This window comes from Candoia aspera, chromosome 2 (assembly GCF_035149785.1).
Source record: "Candoia aspera isolate rCanAsp1 chromosome 2, rCanAsp1.hap2, whole genome shotgun sequence".
NCBI classification, from domain to species: Eukaryota; Metazoa; Chordata; class Lepidosauria; order Squamata; family Boidae; genus Candoia; species Candoia aspera.
In genome coordinates, this window is record NC_086154.1 from 257877341 (window position 1) to 257898587 (window position 21247).

At 42.6% G+C, this 21247-nt stretch overlaps 1 protein-coding gene across 1 annotated transcript in view; it reads right to left on the minus strand.

Annotated features, from left to right (window-relative positions):
* SETBP1 (SET binding protein 1) overlaps positions 1 to 21247 on the minus strand; it is a 237933-nt gene that overhangs the window by 67779 nt on the left and 148907 nt on the right. Inside the window, exon 2 of the mRNA XM_063295874.1 lies at positions 11087 to 14543. Coding sequence (XP_063151944.1) covers positions 11087 to 14543 — 3457 coding nt within the window. The remainder of the gene's footprint in view (positions 1 to 11086; positions 14544 to 21247) is intronic.

Genomic DNA, 21247 nt, shown 5'->3' on the forward strand with positions numbered 1-21247 from the left:
TTGTCCCTGGGGGAGCTGGGGGTGTCGACGACCGACAGGAAGCTCTGGCATGGGCTGGTCCATGAAGTCACGAAGAGTCGGAAGCGACTAAACGAATAAACAACAAATGTACCAGGACAGATTAGAGATTGCCATAGAATTCTGGAACAACTAGCCAATCCATATACTGAGCTGTTCTCCAGGCACAATGAGACCGCATTCTCAGAGCTCAGCAAAACCAGTGTGAATGTGAAGGGAAGTCTGCTGAGTTTGGTGGATCCACAATGCTTTAGCCAAAGTATTCCCTCCTGGCAAACAGTTATGTCCTTTTTCTGCAACCTAAAGTTCATCAAACACAAATCTTGAGGGGCCCTTTAAACTGAATGTCAAACCAACCAGGAACAATGCATTTCTTTTCTTCCTTGCTGTTTTGTTACATAAACGATTCTCCAATTCCCAGTTGGATTGTAAAGGAATTTCAGAGCGTTGCTGTGTATTTATACAAAAGTGAGGGCAAATGGCCCAACTCCCCTGCAGGCTTGGATCCATCCCTCTCTGCTGGAATTAAACTCTGCCTGATATTTTAGAATAACCTCGAAAGTAGATCAAGGAGCATTTCATGTGTGTGTGCCTGTGTATGTGGTGGTTTCCTTTCCATATGGCAATGTATGTATGTATCTGTGGCTTACTGAAATGATTCGATAATCATTCATTTGATGTTCCTAATGTACAAAAATGTCCTAACAATGGTGATGGGGGAACGAGAGACAATGATTCTGGTTGGGAGATAAAAGTCGAAAGAAAGTGCCATAGCTCAGACAATCAGAAACAGATATTCATAGTTTAATGAGCACCCTTGGCTCCAAACTTTCTTGGCTGAGATTGTTTTTAGCTTTAATATATTTTTCTTCTCCTCCTTGTAGTACAAAGTACAGCTCTGGTTAGCTAAACGCCGTTGACTTTTCCATCCAAATAGTACTTTTGACAATGAACAAACCAAGCACATAATCTGCAGCTTGTTGTATTAGATCATGGAGAACCACACATATTTGCAGACATGAAAATAAACATACCGTTTTCAAAAAGCTGGAACAGCAAACACACTCAAGGAAAGATGACTTCTTTTTCCGTTCATGACTAATGACCATATTTTTAAATCCTCTAAAGGATTTTTGCAACTTTATTGGTCTCCTACTTGCCAGGAATCTGTTCCTAATGGTACAATACTTGTGTACATTCTTGACAGGACAAAGTCACTGCAATGTGACTTTTTGTACCAGTGTCATGTGGTATCCATAAGAATTCCTTCACAAAGTGAAGGATAACTTGATGAAACTCACCAAATAAGTGTAAACCAAGGTTCACCGCATGAAGGAGCAATTAGGACATTCTGAGTAACTGTTCACACAACATACTTGTTGAATTAACCTATTTTTTTGTACAGATTTGTACAGTATTTAGAACCATAAACTAACCAAGTGATTCACACAAAATTTGGTCATAAAAATCAAAAAGATTTAACAGTAACCAAGATTAGTATATGGCAAAAATAGACTAATCAGAAATTAGTGAAACCAGAACTTTCACTAATCTGGTTGGTGTTGTGCAAACACAAGATGCACAATTAAATGCTAGGGGAAAGGTTACCTGTCGTAAGATTTCCTATTATTTTATTTTATATTGAGTGGTTTGTCCTAATTTTTGTTCTCTCAAGTACTTCTACATTTGCAGGAGCGTCTGCAGGAGGGGACAAGTAAGTCAAGATGTCATCATGCCTGAACCCCCATCCTCTTTTACATGCGTCACATGTGCAGCCATCTTGGCATCTTTGACTCCTCCTGAGTTCACCCCTGCAAGTTTGCCTAAGTGGTTGTTCTGTATCTAAAGCCATCTTCTCCTTAGCATTCAGAGAAGTTTTCCTGAGATCTGTATTAATTATGGATCTTTAACATATTGTATAACTGAACTGAATTAATAAACACACACGGCTAAACCGCAGGAGATGGGAAAGCGGTTTTGGTATTCTTGATTTTGTTTTGTCTTTTTTGAAATTGCATTTTTCTTGCAGGCCTCTGACTTTAGGCTGCAAATTGTAACACAGCAATTGTCATTATTCTATTTCTGGGCAGTGCATGGCATCATCACACCATGATGGACTTCGATTACCATGAATATATTCTTTAAAAGCCAATGGAATCGATAACACAAAATGCATGAATATTCATAAACCATGGGCATAAGTTAAAGGGGAGATGTGAAGCGACCCAGCTTCTCATGGGCGGCATTCCCACAACACATTTAACCTGGTTACTCAACGAACCCATGTTCAAGGTTCATATTATTCACTAAGAGGCTGACTCAGCAAAGCATGTTAATCCCTAACCATGTTTAGAACTACTGCAAGCTTGCTGGGCCCTTCAGCTGCAATTAGAGCTTGAAATGATCAGGTGAATGAAAAAAAAAAGTGGGTTTTCTAGAGACTGATAAACACTGATACGCTATTCACACTGACTTGCTTTTGGGTGGATCAGGTTCATGGAGAACCCTGGCCAAGCAGCCAATGCAGGAACTGGTTTCTGTTGGCTTGAAAACACCGGCCAGGATGCTGCCTAAATGGGATTATTTCAAGCCTGGAGAAGGATTTTATTTTATTTATTTCCTTTTTATTTGTCACTTGAAAATCAAGACCAGGATCACTGGCAGGGCAGGAGGAGAATCTTCTCGGGTGGCAGGGCCTGCATTCATCAGTTGCTAAGCAACTGTGGCAGAGGGTCCCCCATTCTCCTGGGCATCTCTGAGATGACTGAGCCTTTACGCCACACCGGTGGAAGAGCGGTGATGAATTGCTGGGTTACATCCCTACAGTGGCAGGATTGCAAGCACTGCTTCTCGCACGGGGGTGGGATGGGGGGGTGGATTTAGGCTGTGAAGCACCGCAGGACGGTCAGTCATATTTTCCGAGGCTCTTCAGCTGCATCTGAAGATCTTTGCAAATATATTTTTGCACAGCCTGCTGGCACTTCTGGAACCCTGCAAGCACCCCGGCGGGGGCTCTCACAAAACGACTGCCACGGGAGGGTTCCCCTATGTGCAAACCGGCTGACCGGTTCAATCTGGGAAGCAGCTGCTGCCCGTGAGACCAACCTACTCTCCTTTGTTATGGTGTGTGGTTTCCCCCCGCCCTTTTTTCAAAAAATATTCATAGAAGGTGTCGGAGTAAATAAAACTGACACTGGAAAATGCCCTTTGCAGTGCAGCATACCAACATTTCCTTAAAAAAAAAAAAAGGATGCGAAAAGGAAATTAAGCACAGGCAAGTCTAGGAGCTTGGCCAGAGACAGAGAATCGCTGTGGGTAGGGATAATGTTGCTACGGACCATCCTTAACACTCATGGGGAGTGGAGATCTGTCAGAGGGGTGAGGCCACATTAAATCTGCAGGCAGAGCTAGACTGGGACGAGTTTTCTTGGCTCTGTAAAAGTGATATATTTATTTAGAGCATATGCTACAGATTTGCTTCCCACCTGAAAAGGGCTGGACCTCTGATTTTAACAGTCATATCAGAGCGGGCTCTGTGATCTATCACAAGTTACCTGGGGACTGTACAGTAAGTAGTATGTGGAGACAGAGGTGGCCCAACCCTGTCTTGAAGGAACCTTAACTCCATTGCTGGTACCCTCTCAAAGGTGCGGATCACAAGCTCCTCATTCCTGACAGGACAACACCACCGCTGGTTATGGATTATGGTAACTGTAATCCCACACAGCTGAAAGATAGCCTGTTTTAAGGAGAGTCCTTTCCATTTCCAGCCATCTTTCCCCCAATGTAGAGGACAGGACAATGTTGGCTGGTCCTGTGTTTGATTTCTGAGGGTTTAGCTGAAGGTCTGAACTAGGTGTCTGTGTCTGATGGCACAGGATTGTAGGGTTGGGAGGAGACATTTAGTCAGAACTCCTATTTAGCACAGGAATCCAAATTAATGTATCTCCATAAACGTAATAGGGTAAGTTCACTTAGCAGTTACAGAATTAGTAGCTGCATGCAAATGGCGCAAGCTACAGCATGTCAGTTGCATTATGTTGTAAATTATGCACTGTACATATGCCACATCATTTGTGTAATGATATCCTAATGCTTGTGACTTCACTTGCACCCATTTGGCTTCATGAGGGCTGCGCATATTTTGAAAATGATTTGAAAGAAATCTTTCAAAACACATGGTGCTCAGCACCTGTTTAAAGCAGACATGTCTTTATCTGGATTTCCATATGAGCAAGAAGAAAAGGAAGATGAAAATGAAAATGACATGGATGCTTGAAGAAGTCAACCCATTAAAACAGCCAGGTCTTTAGTGTGACTCTTTAAAGCAGCTGCCTCTTTAACCCAACGCACTAAAGCGGTAGCGACTGTGTTCAGGCTTGCACAGATGTAGCTGCTTTAAGAAGGTGCTGTGCTTATATTGTCAGGCTTTTGAAGTAACTCTTCCAAATATTTTTCAAAGCCTGCACAGCCCTAATGTGCATAATATGCCAAGATGGATTAACTTTGTGGCTTAGCCCACAAGTCTGAACCATTTTCATTTTTTCTTTCATTGTGGAAATGCATCTCTATGGGACATTTTGTCAGCATTTGAGTAAAAGTGCATAGCATTTTATTTTGTATGTATTTTGAGTTTCCTCCCACAAGAAGGAAACTAGGGTAGATCTCTTTCCTCTGCTAGTCAATTTGTACATACAGGGAAAAACATTTTTGTTCCAAGTGCTGAGAATCCTACAGTTGAGGGTGCTTTGGTCCCCATTCTTCTGTAACAGGACTATCCAGTGCTTTGAAGTCAAAGGCAAAAGGGGATTGGAGCGTGCGGGTTGACTCAGGGAATACTTGTTGGTAACCTCTTCAAAGCCATTACTTCTTTTCCCTAGCTTGCACAGCAGCCTTTCAACACTACACTAAAATCCCAGGAAAAGGAACAGTTGGTTTAAAGAGTTGCTGATGGTGCCACCTGGATGTCTCCCCTGCTCTCTAAAGCATTTCCCCTCTCAAGTACAAAGTGATGCACAGCTCTTGGGAATACTTTCAGGGTTTGCATGGTGCTCACTCTCTACCACAAACAAGCCATTCATGTGAACCAGCATCACGTAACTATCTTTAGTTGATGGTCACATCTTTGCTCCTTCACAGTTCAAAAACCTTCCTGTTTACAACCATGTGCCTGTCCAGAATTTCTTTTAGAAAAGACTGGTGCTTGTATCATGAAAGCTGCCATTTCATTCTGCCATACGCATGTGTGCACGTGAACCAACATACTCACATAACCTGCTTTGAGTCTGATCTTATCCCCGAAAGGTGGGGTACAAATACCCTTAAGAAAAATAACTTGTTTTATCGTACTCAGTTCACTTTGATCAGGGAGGCGACCCATTGTTGGGATTAGAACTACCATTCTCTTCTGTCCCTAAGATGATGGTGATGATGATAATTGGAACCCCTGGAGCAATACCTAAAGGACTGCCCCGATATTTGTAAATTTTGAATTTATTGGACCCGAATACCCTAATTTTACAAAAAAAAAAAAAATACGCTGCTAGGAACTGCCTATATCGTCAGACACTACCTTAATAATTCTTAGGTCCTTGGTTGGGACTTGAATTATTAAGTTTCCATCAGTCTTTGACTGTGAATCTAACTGTAGATTACCCAAATAATAATAATAATAATAGTAATGAATACTATTAATAGTAATAGGTATCCTGTGATGATATCTTTAACACCATCAAACAACAACATCTGCCTATCTCAGGTGCTTGGGAAGGACTCGATAGGTGGATAAAAATAGCAAATGTAATCTAAACATCTGGCTGAGTGTGTGACCTACCATAATAGTAATAGTAGTAGTAATAATAGAAGATGCATTACTTGGAACAGTGTATATATTACAACAACATCTTTAACTATCTTAAATCTTGGAAATATCTAATAGTCAACAGTACCAAATCCAGTCAGAGCTATTTGGTACCCTCTGTGTAAAGTGTAAGTATCAACATCAATATCAATAATATAATTATGGAGGGAGAATACACAAAGCACAACTGGAAGAAAAGGAGTTTTCTCCTTGCTTGAACAGGAAGGATTTGTCCAGCTGCTTCAGTTCAAGGCCAAATATACCTTCTTACAACCAAGATCCACTGAGACAACGATTAGAAATTACATTACTTGCAAGGAAATATCTTAGGACCACAGTGTATGGCAGGACTTCTGTGGTGGTCTAGCACTTCCATTTTTCCACCGCAAGGCTTCTGGGATCTGGTCTGTGGTGGATTGATTAACATGTCTTCTCATGTTGGAAAGGTCTAGGAACAACTGGAAAAAACCACCAGACATTTGCTCTCCACTGAGCCTTGCCACCACAAACCATATTTCTCAATCATACCAGGCAGCTCTTAAGCTTCTCCACCTCCAGCAAGGTAATTTGTTAGACCAAAAATATAATCCAACGTATTAAACGTTAAAGATTACTCTAGCCAGTATCTTCCTTTAAGCTGCTGTTCCAGCAACAGAATTGGCTTAAACAGCTGGGATCATGGACATCTGCACATGATAATGGCTTCACACAAATTACATGAATTATGTACTGACCCGAAGAATATAACTGACATCATTTCTGTGATGTCATCATGACACGCATGATGTCATTGTGACTTGCAATGGACATCTATGTTTAGGAAATGTCTTTTTTTTTTCTGGACCTTTTAGGAGTCAAGGGCCAGATTTCCTCTTCTGTAGTAGCCAGGGGGTGCAGCAATAACTGGACAGGATCAGGAAAATAGGGGAAAGTGGTAGGGTAGAGGAGGTAAAAAACCCAAATATAATTTTTTTCATTTTTTTTATCCTACATGTTACCCAAGGGACGCGGTGGCGCTGTGGGTTAAACCGCTGAGCTTGCCGATCGGAAGGTCAGTGGTTCGAATCCGCGTGATGGGATGAGCTCCTGTTGCTAGTCCCAGCTCCTGCCAACCTAGCAGTTTGAAAACATGCCAATGTGAGTAGATTAATAGGTACCGCTTCGGCGGGCAGGTAACGGCATTCCGTGTAGTCATGCCGGCCACATGTCCACGGAACTGTCTACGGACAAACGCCAGCTCTTTGGCTTTGAAACGGAGATGAGCACCACCCCCTAGAGTCGGACACGACTGGACTTAATGTCAAGGGAAACCTTTACCTTACCTTAGCTACATGTTACCCATTTAATTCAGGTTCCACTGAGTACATTGATGATGATCTACAGAACTGGAATCAGCAGATTGATATCAACCAGCCAAAGAGAGGGGTCAGGAGTCAGTCACTCAATGTCTGCATTCACACAACATCCAGTCCCCAAATTATCTCTGTTTATGAGTTTGCACTCTAATTAACTAACCAGGCTAAGCCACCAACCAAACAGTATCCAGGGTTAAACACCAACCAAGCTTAGAGTTGGCGGGAAAGTCTCCAAGGAACATGAACAGGAAAGGAAGCATCATCATGTCCTGTAAAGTGTATCAAAGTTTCTCTTTCTACCTGAAATGCAGCAGGGAAGGTGACAGGTTCATTGACAGGAGAGATGAAGCTCTCCAGGAAAAGCAGAGAAGTGAGGAGAACAAACAAACAAACAAAAAAACAGGTTAAAAAGCACCTATTGGCAAACAAGTGGAAGAATGTGACTCAAAGAAGCAAGAGCATCAGGGAGAACTTGCTGCCAGTGGAATTCAGGAACCAGTATCAGGTTCTTCCCCTATACGACGATCAACAGCCGACTGAGCAAACCATGTCGTAAAACAATGAAGAAACACTTGGAATCTATGGATTGAAGAAGTCTAAGAACCATCTTGAGAAAGAAGAGGTGTGTCATGGTGATGGGAGACTTCGTCTTAAGGGGAACCAAAGCAGCTGTGAGCAGACCTGTATAACATTGGAGGAGGTGTGCTGTCTTCTGAATGTCCACAAACAGGACATGATACAGAGGTTACCAGGATTATCCAAAGCCAGCAACAACTATCCTTTCTTCTTGATCCAAATGGGGATGAATGACCTGGCCAGGAGAGACCTTGAAAAAAATCTCTGGAGGCTATGAGGCCATGGCCAGAAAGGTGAAGGAATTGGAAACAAAGCTAAAGTTTTCTCAATCCTTCCATGGCACATGAAGAAAAAAGCAGAAACCAACAAATGATTCTGCAAGTGGTATCTCCAAGAAGAGTTGGATTCTACAACAATGGCATATGCTACCTTCATAAAGGGCTCCTGGGAAGAAATGGGATATATCTTAAAAGAAAAACTGGGAAGAAAGTGTTTGGCAGATGTAGGGTCACCAGACGGGTATTACACAAGAACAGGAGGGGAAGGGTGGCAAAATTCCAGAACTGAACATGCAGACAAGGACTAAGCAGAACAAAGGTAGAATCAAGAGACCAGGATGGGGACTCAGATTTTCACAGGACACTACAACAGAAACGCCAGTAGGTGGTACTCATAACCTCAGAGTGTTCTGCGTCAATGCACAGAGTATGGGAAACAAACAGGAGAACTGGAGATCCTAATTCAGGAGGACACATATAATGTGATGGTTAATAGACCACTTGGGTAGGCAGAAGATGCAGATGAAGTCTTCCTGCATCAGATGATCAGTCTTTCAAAAAGTCATACAGTAGGGATAATGGAGGATTTCAATTATCCTGACATCTGCTCGGAATCTCCCTCTATCAAGAGTCAGAGGTCCAACAAATTCTTCTCCTCTCTTGCTGACAATTTCATTTGTCAGAAGGGGATAGAAAAAACATGATGGCTAGCCTGGACTTAATCCTCACTAACAGAGGAGAATCTGCTGAAGAACTGAAGGTGCCTGGCATTTTGGAAGAAACTGAACATGCTTTCCTTGCATCTGTGATATCCAAAAGTTGAGGAACCAAGAAGACGCAGAGCTGTAAACTGGACTTCGGAAGAACAGGTTTTGATGGACTGCGAGGGAAGGTAGTTCAGATCCAGTGGCTTGAAATTCTGAAGGAGAAAAGTACTAGGAAGGATGGGAAATTCTATGAAATGAGACACTGAAGGCACAATTGCAATTAATGCCCACAAGAAGGAAAAATGTGAGAAATCAAAAGAGGTCCGTGGGGATACATGCAGAACTATAGAAAGGCTGAAGAGAAAACAGGACGCATACAGGAAATGGAATGAGAGAAATATAAAATGAAGGAGAATACTAGATGGTCTCCAGAAACCAGAAAAAGTCTGTCAGAAGAACTAAAACTCATAAGGAGCTAAGGCTTGTGAAGGATACCAAAAATAACTAACCCCACCCCCAAATAAAAGGTTCTTTGCATAGGTGAGAAATAAAAGACAAGCCAAACAGAGTGTAGATCCACTGCAGTGAAAAGGTGGTGAAGTGGTAATGGGTGATCATGAAAAGGCAGAACTTCTTCATTCCTATTTTGCATCTGTCTTCCCTCAGAAGGGAAATAGAAGCCTAGCAGATCATGGTTATGCCTCTGGGGAAGGAGGGAAGCTTAAGTTAGACAAGGAGAGGACAAGAGAGGACTTAGCTAACTTAGCTGAATTCAAGTCTGTGTAGCCAGATGGATTACATCCCAGGGTACTGAAGCAACTGGCAGATGCAACTACACAATCATACTTGGTAATCTTTGAGAACTCCTAGGAGACTGGAGGAGAGCAAATATCACCCCATCTTCAAAAAAGGGGAGGAGGACAACCTGGGAAATTACAAGCTTTTCAGCTTGATTTATACAGTGGGCAGTGTCTTTGACCAGATGACCGAACAGCATCTTTATGAACACCTGGATAGGCAGCCAACATCGGATTTGTTGCAAGCAAACCATGACTGACTAACCTTATCTTCTTTGATAGAGTTACCTGCTTAATAGGTCAGGGGAATGCCATGAACACCACAGCCTTCGACAGAGTACCTCATGATATTCTTCTTTATAAAATGGTAAACTATGGGCTAGCTGATACTGTTAGATGGACTGACAGTTGGCTGAATGATGGCATTCAAAGAGGGCTTGTTAATGACTCCACTTCAGCTTGGAGGGAAGGATCAAGTCAAGTGCCACAAAGTGCTACAGTGTGCTGGGCCCTGTGCAATTCAACATTTTTATCAATGATTTTGATGATGGAGATAAGGGGACACTTACCAAGTTTTCAGATGACACGGAACAAGGAAGGGTGGCTAATACATTAGATGAGTGTTTCTCAACCTTGGCAACTTTAAGACATGTGGACTTCAACTCCCAGGATTCCCCAGCCAGGAGTTGAGGTCCACATGTCTTAGTTGCCAAGGTTGAGAAACACTGCTTTAGGTGAAAGAGAGAAGATTAAAAAAGATCTAGGCTTGAGCAGTGGGCTGAAACAATTAGGATGGAATTTAACAAGGAGAAATGTCAAGTTCTGCATCTCAGTAAGAAAAATGTAAGATATGACTAGGAGGGGGGAGAGCTGGTTTGCTGGTACTATATATGAAAGGATGCAGGGTGTCCTTGTTGACTGCAGGTTAAACATAAGCCAGCAGCTTGATGCAGCTGCTAAAAAGGTAAATGCTATCTTGGTATGCATGAATGGAAGCACAGACTACAGAACACAGGATGTAATTATTCCTGGTCAGAATTCATTTGCACAAACAGACAACTGAGAGATAACAGCACTCTTTAAGTATCCGAAGGACTGCCACACGTAAGAAGTGGACTTATTCTCTATTGGCCCAGACGGCAGAATCAGAACCAGAGGATCAAAACCACAAGGAAGGTGGTTCAACCAGACAACAGAAAGGACCTTCTGACAATATGAGCCTTGCAGCCAGTGGAACCGGCTGCCACATGACATATGAGTTCTCCTTTGCCAGAAAACTTCGAACCACCTTTGGATGGTTTCTGCCAAAGATGCTCTAGTGCATTCTGCATTCAGCAAGGTTTTGGAGCGGATGATGTCTACAGTCCCATTCAACAGTAAGACCACATGATTATAAACAGTAAGTTCTACATAAATGCAGTTAATGAACAAGAAATAGCAATCCACATATCTAGAAAGAGATGGGATGGGACAGCTTTGGAGGGAAATCTCTTACCTGAAACAGTTGAGGAATCGTAAGAATTCCTGTCCTTCCTACTTGTTCTGAAAGTCTGAAAGTCCTTCTCCCTGTACGTCCCAAATCCGTCAAAGCTCCTTCTCTTTGCTCCGCCGGTGTCACTATCTCGCTTTTCACTCATGGGATTCATCTCGCCAAAGACATCCATGGCATCGGTCCTTGCACTGCTCTCGGTGTTCCCAGCATACCTCTTCATGCAGGAGTCACCGGGATCCCCACCTGTGTTGTTCTTATCCTTGCTCGGGATCCACTGTTGGGTGTCGGAGAGCGATAAGGTAGACAGGGTGTCCACCTCAAAGCTATTCTTGGAACCTCTGTGCCCAGCCTCACAGTGCTGGTGCTTCTGTTTGTCCTTATGCTTGCCTTTCTCAGTCAACAAGGGGAGGTCTTTCTCAGAGACATTTAATCTCTCACTAACTGAATGGCTGGAGAAGCCAGGAGACTTGCTAGCGAAGAGACTGCTTAGGTCATCATGAGCCCCCAATATCCGCTCCTCCTTGTGTTTGTGCTTATGTTTGTGTTTCCTTTTGTGAAGTCGGCCACTGGGTAAGCTGGTCCCCGAAACCTTCGCGGAGGTCAATGAGGAATGTACTTCCCCAAGGCCCATCCCTACTGGTGTCTGTAAATGAACGCCATGCTTTACTTTATGCTTGGCAGTGTTGGGCATCTTCATGTGAGAACTTGCATGGAACTGGGGAGGGGGCACGGTGGGCCTCATAAAAGGAGACGCAGTTCCAAGGGTGTGAGACAAGTACAAAGGAGCTGGGTACTGACTGTAGTAGCCAAGGTTCATCATAGGCATTGACGTGTAAGGCATTCCATAGGGTGCATAGTAACTCCCACTGGGAATTGGGTAACCAAACCCTTGTAAGAAAGGCACCTTTGTCATGGTGTCATTGGTTTTGGCAGGTCTACCACGCTTCTTCTTAGACTTCATGTCGGAGGTCCTGCGAAGATACAGCAATGGGTCGTACTGGATATATGGCACAGGATAATAGGGATCGAAATTGATCCTAAAAATGCTGGGGTATGGGTTTTCATGATAAAACGTATAGCTTCGGTGAGAAATTCTGAACACTTGGAACTTGCTGATGAGCTCTTCCAGATCAGCCAGGAACTGGAGATCATCTCTGTTCTGCAGGGTTTTCCGCTTCCTCTTGTGCTTTGGTTTTTTTATGGTCTCGTGGGAGAGAAAGTTATCAACAATGAGATGCTTCTGCCTGTGACTGTGCCTGTTCTTACTGCTGGCGTCAGACTGAATGGCTTCTGGATTGTCCAGGCTGCAGAAATCGAACGAGTATCTTCGGCGAGATTCTGAGGTCTTCTCTGCCTGGTCAGAAGTACTGTTATTGTCAGTACCGATTCCACTATCACTCGGTATGGTTTCCTCACTGTGGGATTCGCTCAGAGGAGACAACGTGACTTCCTTCAGGGAACCAATATCACAAAGGTGGGAAGGAGAATTTGCCATGAGCCGAGGTGGGGACAACTTCCAGGTCCCACCATGGATTCCTTTCTGAGTTTTTGTGGGAAGAGCGCTGATGGGTTGTAGACTTGGCATAGTCTTTAACTCTGAAAAATTGGTTTCAGTGCTGGCAGGGCTAAGATTGCCATTAGGTCCGACTAACTGCATCGAAAGGGGGTGAACAGTTGCTGGTGATGATGCCACCAGGGACTGCAAGGTGGAAGGCACGGCTGGGTTATCAGGCTGGCTAGATACAGGCCTCAAATGTTTGACGACTGTCTTAGGTTCTTCCTGTGGGGACTGCAACTCAGATCTTGGCTTCCTTCCCCTCTTCTTGCCTATGTAGATAGTCCCTCTTTTGCTCACATTTATCTGCTTCCCTAGCCTCGCATCAATGGTTGGAGCCCCCGAAGTGGCTGGTGGCTGTGTTTTTGCTTTCAAAGATACATTACTAGAACATGATAGGATCTGACTCAGAAGGTTCTTCCTCTTGAGGGTTTTCATTTTGTTGATAGTCTTGATGGTCTTCTTATCCAGTACACCAAGCTTGCCAACCTTTTTGTGAAATTTCAACTCACTGACTGAGTTGTCTTCTCCTGGAGCCATCTGAGCCAACTTTACCAAGTTTCGTCTCCTCTTTCTTTTTTTTGTCCCCGGAAACTCTCGACTGATTGGGCTGACTGGGCTGGTGGATGTTCCCTCGTGGATGGTTTCAACAGTGAGCAAAGGTTGTTTCTTTGGCCGTCCCCTCTTCTTCTTGATGGGAGTTATCACAGTGAGACTGTCTGTATTGGTATACAGAGGACTCGATGGTGTTATGGGATAAGCAGATGGAGGTTCTATCATCAGTTTCTCAGACGGACTCAGAGAAGGTTCCCGGAACACATTTTTAGGTTTGCTACAAGTCCACCTTCGTTTTGCTGCAAATTTTGGATGCTGAATTTCTGAATGCTTGGTGAGTGCAGGGATATCATTTGTCATTGAAACAGATGTCACAACTGTGGTCTTTCTGAGCCTGGTGGCATTGTTTGAGGGTGATTTATTGGTTATCTCATTTTTTTCCATGGGTACCAATGGAGACTCAATCTCAGTAGCTTTCCCTGGCTTTGTAACCCGCAGATCTTTCTTGCACAACTCTGCTTGGGTGCTACTCCGGCAAGCTACATCACTGCTTACAGATTGCCCGGAAAATGGTGATTTCTCTGGAACATTCTTCTCAGCAGCAGATTTTGTAGACTGCCTTTTCTTCCTTTTGTGACCAGGTAGCTCCACTATTGGACCTTTGATGGGGATAGTAATTCGCACATGACTCGAATCGTTTTCAGAAAGATTGGCTGAGTTGTTTGGGCTTTGTCGAGGGGATGGTGGTTTGGTTATACTGGATTCCTTTTTCCCATCCAAGTTGTCATTCGTTTTGGCTTCAAATGACTTCTGAGTATTCTTCACCCATTCTATGTCTGTGTTTTGGATGGTTTGGTTGATTAAGTCTTTTTTACTGGACTTTTTCTTTGTGCTGGTACTGGTTTGATCAAGGGTGTCCATTTGTCCCCCTCCCTCTTGACTCCCTAGTGAGGGAAGGCCACTGCAGTCAACCAGAGTGCTAGACTGGGAAACCACTCCAAGAGGGTTTGACCCTGGGGCTGCACTGCAGGCAGCAAGGTCTTTGTTGCTACCGCTTGTCAGCTGAGCCCACGCGTTGCCAGCGTTTGACTTCTTAATTTGGGATTTGCTGAACGATATTGCAGGCTCTGACCCAGAGATCTTACAGGAATTAGTGGCTTCTCGGTTTGGCTCTGGGGCAATGAAGCAAGCTTGGGAAGTTGATCCAGACTCGGACGTCAATGACCAGTCAAGATGATGCTGGTTGCTATTTCTTTGCTGGTGCCGTGATTTTAAGGTGTCACTGGTGAAATCCTGTTGGAGGTCTGGATCATAGTGAACAACGGAATGTTTCTGCAGCCTGTCATAAACCTGGAAAGAAGAAGAGAAAAAAGAGAGTGTTAACCCTTTCCATCCTCAAACAAACAAATTTTTTTTAAAAAAACCCTCTTTTCCTTGTAGTTGAATGATACCACCACCTCGAAAAGTTATTTGCACTGACACTGCTACATTTTTATAGAAAATGTATTTTAAGGAAATCGACCTGCTGTATAATGGGCTTTGAAAGTAAAAGAAATGGGTAACATAGAGCTTGGGTTCACATGAGGTGAATGGCGGAAATATTACCTGTTTCTTTAGAGGTTAATAATTAAGCAATTTCAGAGGCACTTAGCACTTTCTCACCTCCCTTCCACCCTAAGGGTTTTGTTTTGGGAAGAAACATACAAACATACAGTTATTCCAGTTTTCATTACATCCATACAATGGTTAACTACCAAAAAAGTTGACAGAACTTTCAAACTTGCTACCACATTTACTGATCAAGAGAAAAGAAAATGAGAATATTGTGGATCTTTTTTTAAAAAAAAAAAAGATTAGTTTTTCAACTTCCATTATTGCTAGCAGTCGTTTTAGTTTTTCTATTTCTACCCAGTTTTCTTACTTGTGGGTGAGTCAGTAACACTAACCATCTAATATAACATGCAAGCAACTAAAACCCCAACAAGCCTATTAAAATGTTATTTGTTTTCAACATATAATCCAAGGTTTCTCATTCCAAAAGACATTAGCAAGAGACAGGATGGCATGTTTGTATGGAAAGGGGGCCACAGAAGGCGAAAAGGCAAGTGGAAAATCCAGAAACTGCAGTGCCCAATGAACAGGATATGACTTGGGTTCCAAACTACAGCTTCTCAGAAGCTCACTTGGGACATTCATGGATTAACTTCTGGATTTAAAAAAAAGAGACAAATATTCCTGATTCCAGATGACCTGGAAATTCTCAAATGCTATTGATGCTAGTCTTCTCCAAAGACTCTTTGCCAAATAATATCATCTGCTTCTTCAACTTTATTTTCATAACAAAACTGCAAGAAACCAAAGGTGAAGTGTAGTAATTCAAAACGTGGGGCTGTTCTTCCTGTTAATGTTGGAGGCCACTAAAATAAATAAGGAAGTATAAACAAAATTAAGATAAGTAAAATAAAATACACACACATATATACTCATCAACCAGGGCTTTTCCTAATCTATAGATGATAAAAAAGGGGGGTTGTAAAACATGGATGTCACATTGGATTCCCTCTACTGTACGGTGGTCAATGGGGTCTTCCATATCAATGAAAATGGGTGGATGGGGCCAGAATGGGATTTGGCAGGGGCAACAAATTAAATTTCTCTCTCCACCCCCATAATGTGCTCCCAATCCATACTGTTTGGTTCATGCTTCCTAAAAAAGAAATCCACTTCACTGTAAATGCATGAATAATTTCCTATCTCTTGAAACAGCCTGACAGTTACTCATTACATCAAGACTACACTGATATTAGATACTCCTAAATACATGTACAGGCCAACATTAAACCAATCACGTTGGATCTGTCATTACCAATCTTCACACTACATTTTCAGTGGTTTTTACTCTACATAAGTTGCCATCTTAGGGTAAGGATCAGCCCCATATCTGAGCCTGGTGCCTTCCATAGGTGGTGGATTACAACCATCAGTAAATGGACTTTGCAAAGGAAATGCAGGAATCCCAGTTGGACTCAGGAAGGGGGAGCAGGTTGACCAAAATCTTTCTCAGAATATTTGCATGCACTTATCTGAATTCAGGTTTTTTAAATCCATGAATCCGTGAATGCATTTTTGTAGTGGATTTTGGTAGCACATTTTTGAGGATTGCATGGCTTTGATGCTGAATAGTAAGCACTGTTCCTGGGACCTGGAGAAGATTAGCTTTCATTAGCTGCAACTGATATCTGTTTACTCAAAACAACTAGCAACATGAGCCAAAATGAAGGGAAGGCATTTGGAATATCTAGCTAGGTCTTGGCCTGAACCCACTGCTTCAAATGTTTTGGTTTTTTGTTCCAAAATTCCATTTTGGTCAAAAGCTAATTCCTGCCCTACTGGTGTAAGCAGCAGATCACTTATGAGGTAGAAAACCCAACATTAAGATGACTTCCTCTAAATTATGAACTAGGACCTGAACATATTGAGGTGATGTGAGAAAGCCACGTCTTATGTTGTGAGGAGAATCTAAATTATATTTTGGATGTCTGGTGTTATAATGCTGTCTCTTGTCACTAAAGGCGCAACTCTTTGGTGAGTGAGAATTCAGGGTAGTTTAGGGGGAGAAACTAAGTCTGACTGTGGTTTTCAAACCTGGTTGAAAATAAGTGAAGGGCTCACTTATTTGTGAGATTAGATGTGGTGGCAAATCAGTTTGATTATGAACAGAAGAACTGATCTATTCAGTCCCAAATGTAAGGGAAAGCTTAACAGAATTAAGTTGAACACTCTAAATTCTACTAGATAAGAGCTGAATACTTAGAATTCAACTATTAACTCTAGATTCTGGCTCTTTATGTGTTCCTTGCTGTAGTAGAATCCTGTAAACTGCCTTGAAATTTCATTTGTGGTACAGCTTTGTGGCAGTTTAGCAAATGTGTAGAAACTATCCCATCTGACAAATGTTACCACTCCAATCTTTTTTAATTCTCCAAATTCTACCAAAAGAGGAACCTTCAAATTTGCTTCAATCTTTCACTGAGGCCAAACAATTCGCACCCCTTTCTTGCCGAACCAGCTGTCCTGATACTCAATTCCCTTTTTATACAAGGAGGTATAAGACAGCTGTCCTCCTTTCAACTTCGGGGATGAAAGGAGGGGTGAGGTAAGAGCAAAGAGACTTAGCAAGCCTCCCATAATTTTGATGACCCCATTTCCCCATCTAAATTCCCTTCAATTCTCTTTTTTCTCTGTGTTTTTGTCTGCATTACTCTTCTTAAAATCTTTAAAGGAAGTCAGGACATTTGTTTTAGTAGTAGTATAAAAAAAACCCCAGCTTATATAATGTTGAATCTGAGGGCCCTTTGGGCTACTGGGCCCCTGATCTGCACCCAGGTGTTTGCCCAAATAGCATCACTGGTTCTTGAGTTGGTTCCACCCTTATCCACATGCACAAACACCTCTTCCAGATCATCAGAGAGCAGAAAAGAGCAACAAAGATGATAAGGGGTCTGGAGGCTAAATCTTATGAAGAACAGCTAAAGGAACTAGGTATGTTTAGCTTAATGAAGAAAAGACTGAGGGGAGACATGATGGCAGTCTTCCAATACTTGAAGGGCTGCCACAGGGAAGAGGGTGTCGATTTATTCTCCATGGGACCTGAGGGTAGGGCAAAAAGCCATGGGTGGAAGCTCATCAGAGGGAGATCCAACCTGGAAATAAGGAGGAATTTCCTGACAGCGAGAACTGTTAGGCAGTCGAACAGCTTGCCTTCCGGAGTTTTGGGTGCTCCATCGCTGGAGGTTTTCAAGAAGAGACTGGAGAACCATTTGGACTAGAAGACCTCCAAGGTCCCTTCTAACCCTACGATTCTATGATTCCAAGAGTATCTGGTTCAATTAAAGGACTATGGTTTAAAGGATGGGCAACCTCAACAGGAAATTGTTCACCACCCAGAGTCACCTTTTGAGATGGGCAGCTACACAAATTGATTAAATAAACGAACAAACTGAAGTGAACTACCTTATTTAGGAGTTACATGTCTCAAGCTTTAGGGAATCCATGTAACCAACTTCCCTTCGAAGTCCCCCTCCAATTTTTCAAGTGTTACCGATACAGTATTTTCTCAGGAAGGGTCATGAAGTGAAGCTCCTCTGTAGCCCTGAGATCAAACATATAAAACTAAAGAGCACAAACCAGTTCTGTGCATTCTTTTTGCTTTTTTGTTGGGAAATCGGATCCTAACCTGTACATAACCCCTCGCTGAATAAATCCCAAATCTCGCTTTTTTGGAAAGGCACAGCACAGGTTGCTGGCTAGGAAGCTCTTTCACCAATCCGAGTGAATATTTCAACCCACCCTCTTTGAAGTATTAAGCGGTGCATCTGCAGGAACAACTCTCAAGTGGAATTCCCTATTAAGAACCATTATCTGGCTAGATAAGCAGCTGGTTCCCATGTTGTTAACTGCCGGCTGCTGTGATTTTAAAACAACTGCAGCAGCACTGTGTCTGTCACCTTCACATTCTACTCGTCCTGAATCTTAGAAGACAGGGGTGGGGGGAATTAAATAAAATAAAATAAAATAAAGCATTACTCGCTGATATTTTCCCTGGGTCAGTTAGCTCAGAAATCTCTGTGTGGAAAGTTTAAAAAGAAAAGAAAATGTTGTCCACTGAACTTCGTTTAATTATTTTAAAAAAGATCAGTGTTGGATGCATTTGGAATACCACCTCCAGGGTTAAGGGCTGTGTTCTCCATCACACTCTTAATTTGCCCCTTAAAACGCAGAAGTCCTTTCCTAAATAGATGATGTGATGATCCCTAAAAGCAGGATTTGGACCCATCTATGTAAAACTATTTGAGCTGTCACAGTCTTCCTCCTTCTTCAAAAATCTTTAAAATAAAAAAGGTATCAGAACAAGTCTTGGTACTTAGTTTTGCTGCTAGCTCAGTTCTAAGCAAAGAATTTAATGGCTGAAACAGGACAAAGCCATTATCTCTCTGCTGCCAAATCTGGGTGACAAAATGCTTATGAGAAAAGATAAGATTAAGATTCAATGTGACCTCTGATTCTTGGAACGGGAAAACGCACAGCTTCCAAATTAACACCATAATTGTGGGGTAGAAATGAATCCCGCTATGTTCAACAGCTTTACTTTTTTAAAAAAACAAAAAGGAAAGAAAAAGTGGGCTCAGAACTGCAGCCTGAAGAGCTAAATGTCTAGGATCAATTCTTCAAACTACCACACGCAGACAAAAAAATCTTCTTTCCTTCCTCGGACAAACACACAGGTTCAGCCCATCTCCATTCTACGCTGGAAACAAACAGGCCTCCTAAAGGAAGGACTATCACACTGCAGATACCGATGGCACTTTACTAAAATTCTTTGGCTTGGCCATACCAATAATTTTAGATGGACGTAGCTTCTGCATGAACCAGAAGGGAAAAAAGAACATATGGAGAGATGATCCAGCTGGTTAGCCAAAGGTCTACTTATTTCAGCATTCTGCATAATGCAGCGGTCAACCAAATGCAGTCTGGAAGTTCCCCAGCATGGACAAGGAGAGCAATGTACGTGCCACTCCACCAGATGACAGTGATTGCTCACAACTGAAGGGACTTCACTAGCAGCATCCAAAAAGTGCTCTAGAAGACAAGTCATCAACAGAGATGTTAGAAACAGACATCTATGCAAGACGCATTGAACAGGGAGTGTGGGTGGAGAGTACCCTCAAAATTACCATGAAGATCATGTCTACCATCACATATTCCTTTCCAAGACAGCTTGTGCTTTACTTGTGTATGTGTGTGTGTGTGCTTATTTATATATATATATACACACACACACACACACACGCATTTGTGTGTGTATATGTCTATTTCTGCGTCTATATATAAGTGGGCCAGCGTCATTCGAAATCTAAATTGTGGTCTTGCAAGTAATCTCATGAGATTTCGTGAAAGCTCTCAAAGCACTGAAAATAATCAACCAATCCAGAAGTAATAATACCAAAATAAAGAAAAGGAGATTTTTGGAGAGAGCTAGGCAAATTTCAGTAAGTTTACAGAAACATGTTCTTTTGAAGCTTCCAATGATGTTAGTCCAGAGCATGCTGCCTGTTCTGATGGCCAGGTCATTTATGAGCCTGTTGTTGTTACTTTTTGGACTCGTTACCTAATTTCCTTCAACTGGACATGCTGGGCTATGAATCTGGCTCCAGACTGATCCCCTTGTGTGAACTTAGCCCCAAACTATATGAGTGGAAGTTCCAGACACCTTGAAGTGAAATCACTTTCCATGTGTGATACTTTTCAAAGTTGATGAAGTGTGGGGCTGTTAGTTGTGGTCCCTCTTTAGCTCCCAGCTGTTCATTTTATTTTTGTTGAGCCCTTTATTCACAAAATATCATACAGGCTTTCCTCCTGTGGGGTTGGCCAGCTCCATTTCCATCTGCCTGCCTTCCCCACGCCCCACCCCCACTTTGTCCATCTGTATGAATGCCAGCTTCATCAACAAGCAAGCTACGTTCGGAGGCCCGCGTTAGAGAGAGAGTCTGGGAAAATGGAGAACAATGGAACCCCCCTGTCAGTTCTCACAAAGGACTCATCACCGCTGACATAACAAATCCATTTAAATATTGTGCCCCAGCACAACACAGTTCAGCCGTCTGGTTTTTAGGCAGCTGGGAGAGAACAATCAGACCTTAAGTACAGTACAACGGGCCTCCTTACTAAAAAAAAAAAAAAAAATCAACAAAACCCAAACAACTTGACCCTACCCTCACCAAGGGGGTAACTCTTGCTTGAATAATGTGACAATATCGGTTGGGGACAATTTCATCCCTTTGCAAGTCTGCTGATGGAGACTGAATGAAGGACCCATTTCCACAGGCAGAAACTGGTGCTAACTGGAAGGATTCTCGACTTCAAAAGGCTTAAGCCACAGAGAGAGTTGCATCGATGGGTCACCCCATGATCAAAAGACCATGGATTATTTTAAAAGATTTCCACCACCCAACTGGTCCCCAAGATGCTTATGGGGACAACTGACATGTCAGCCC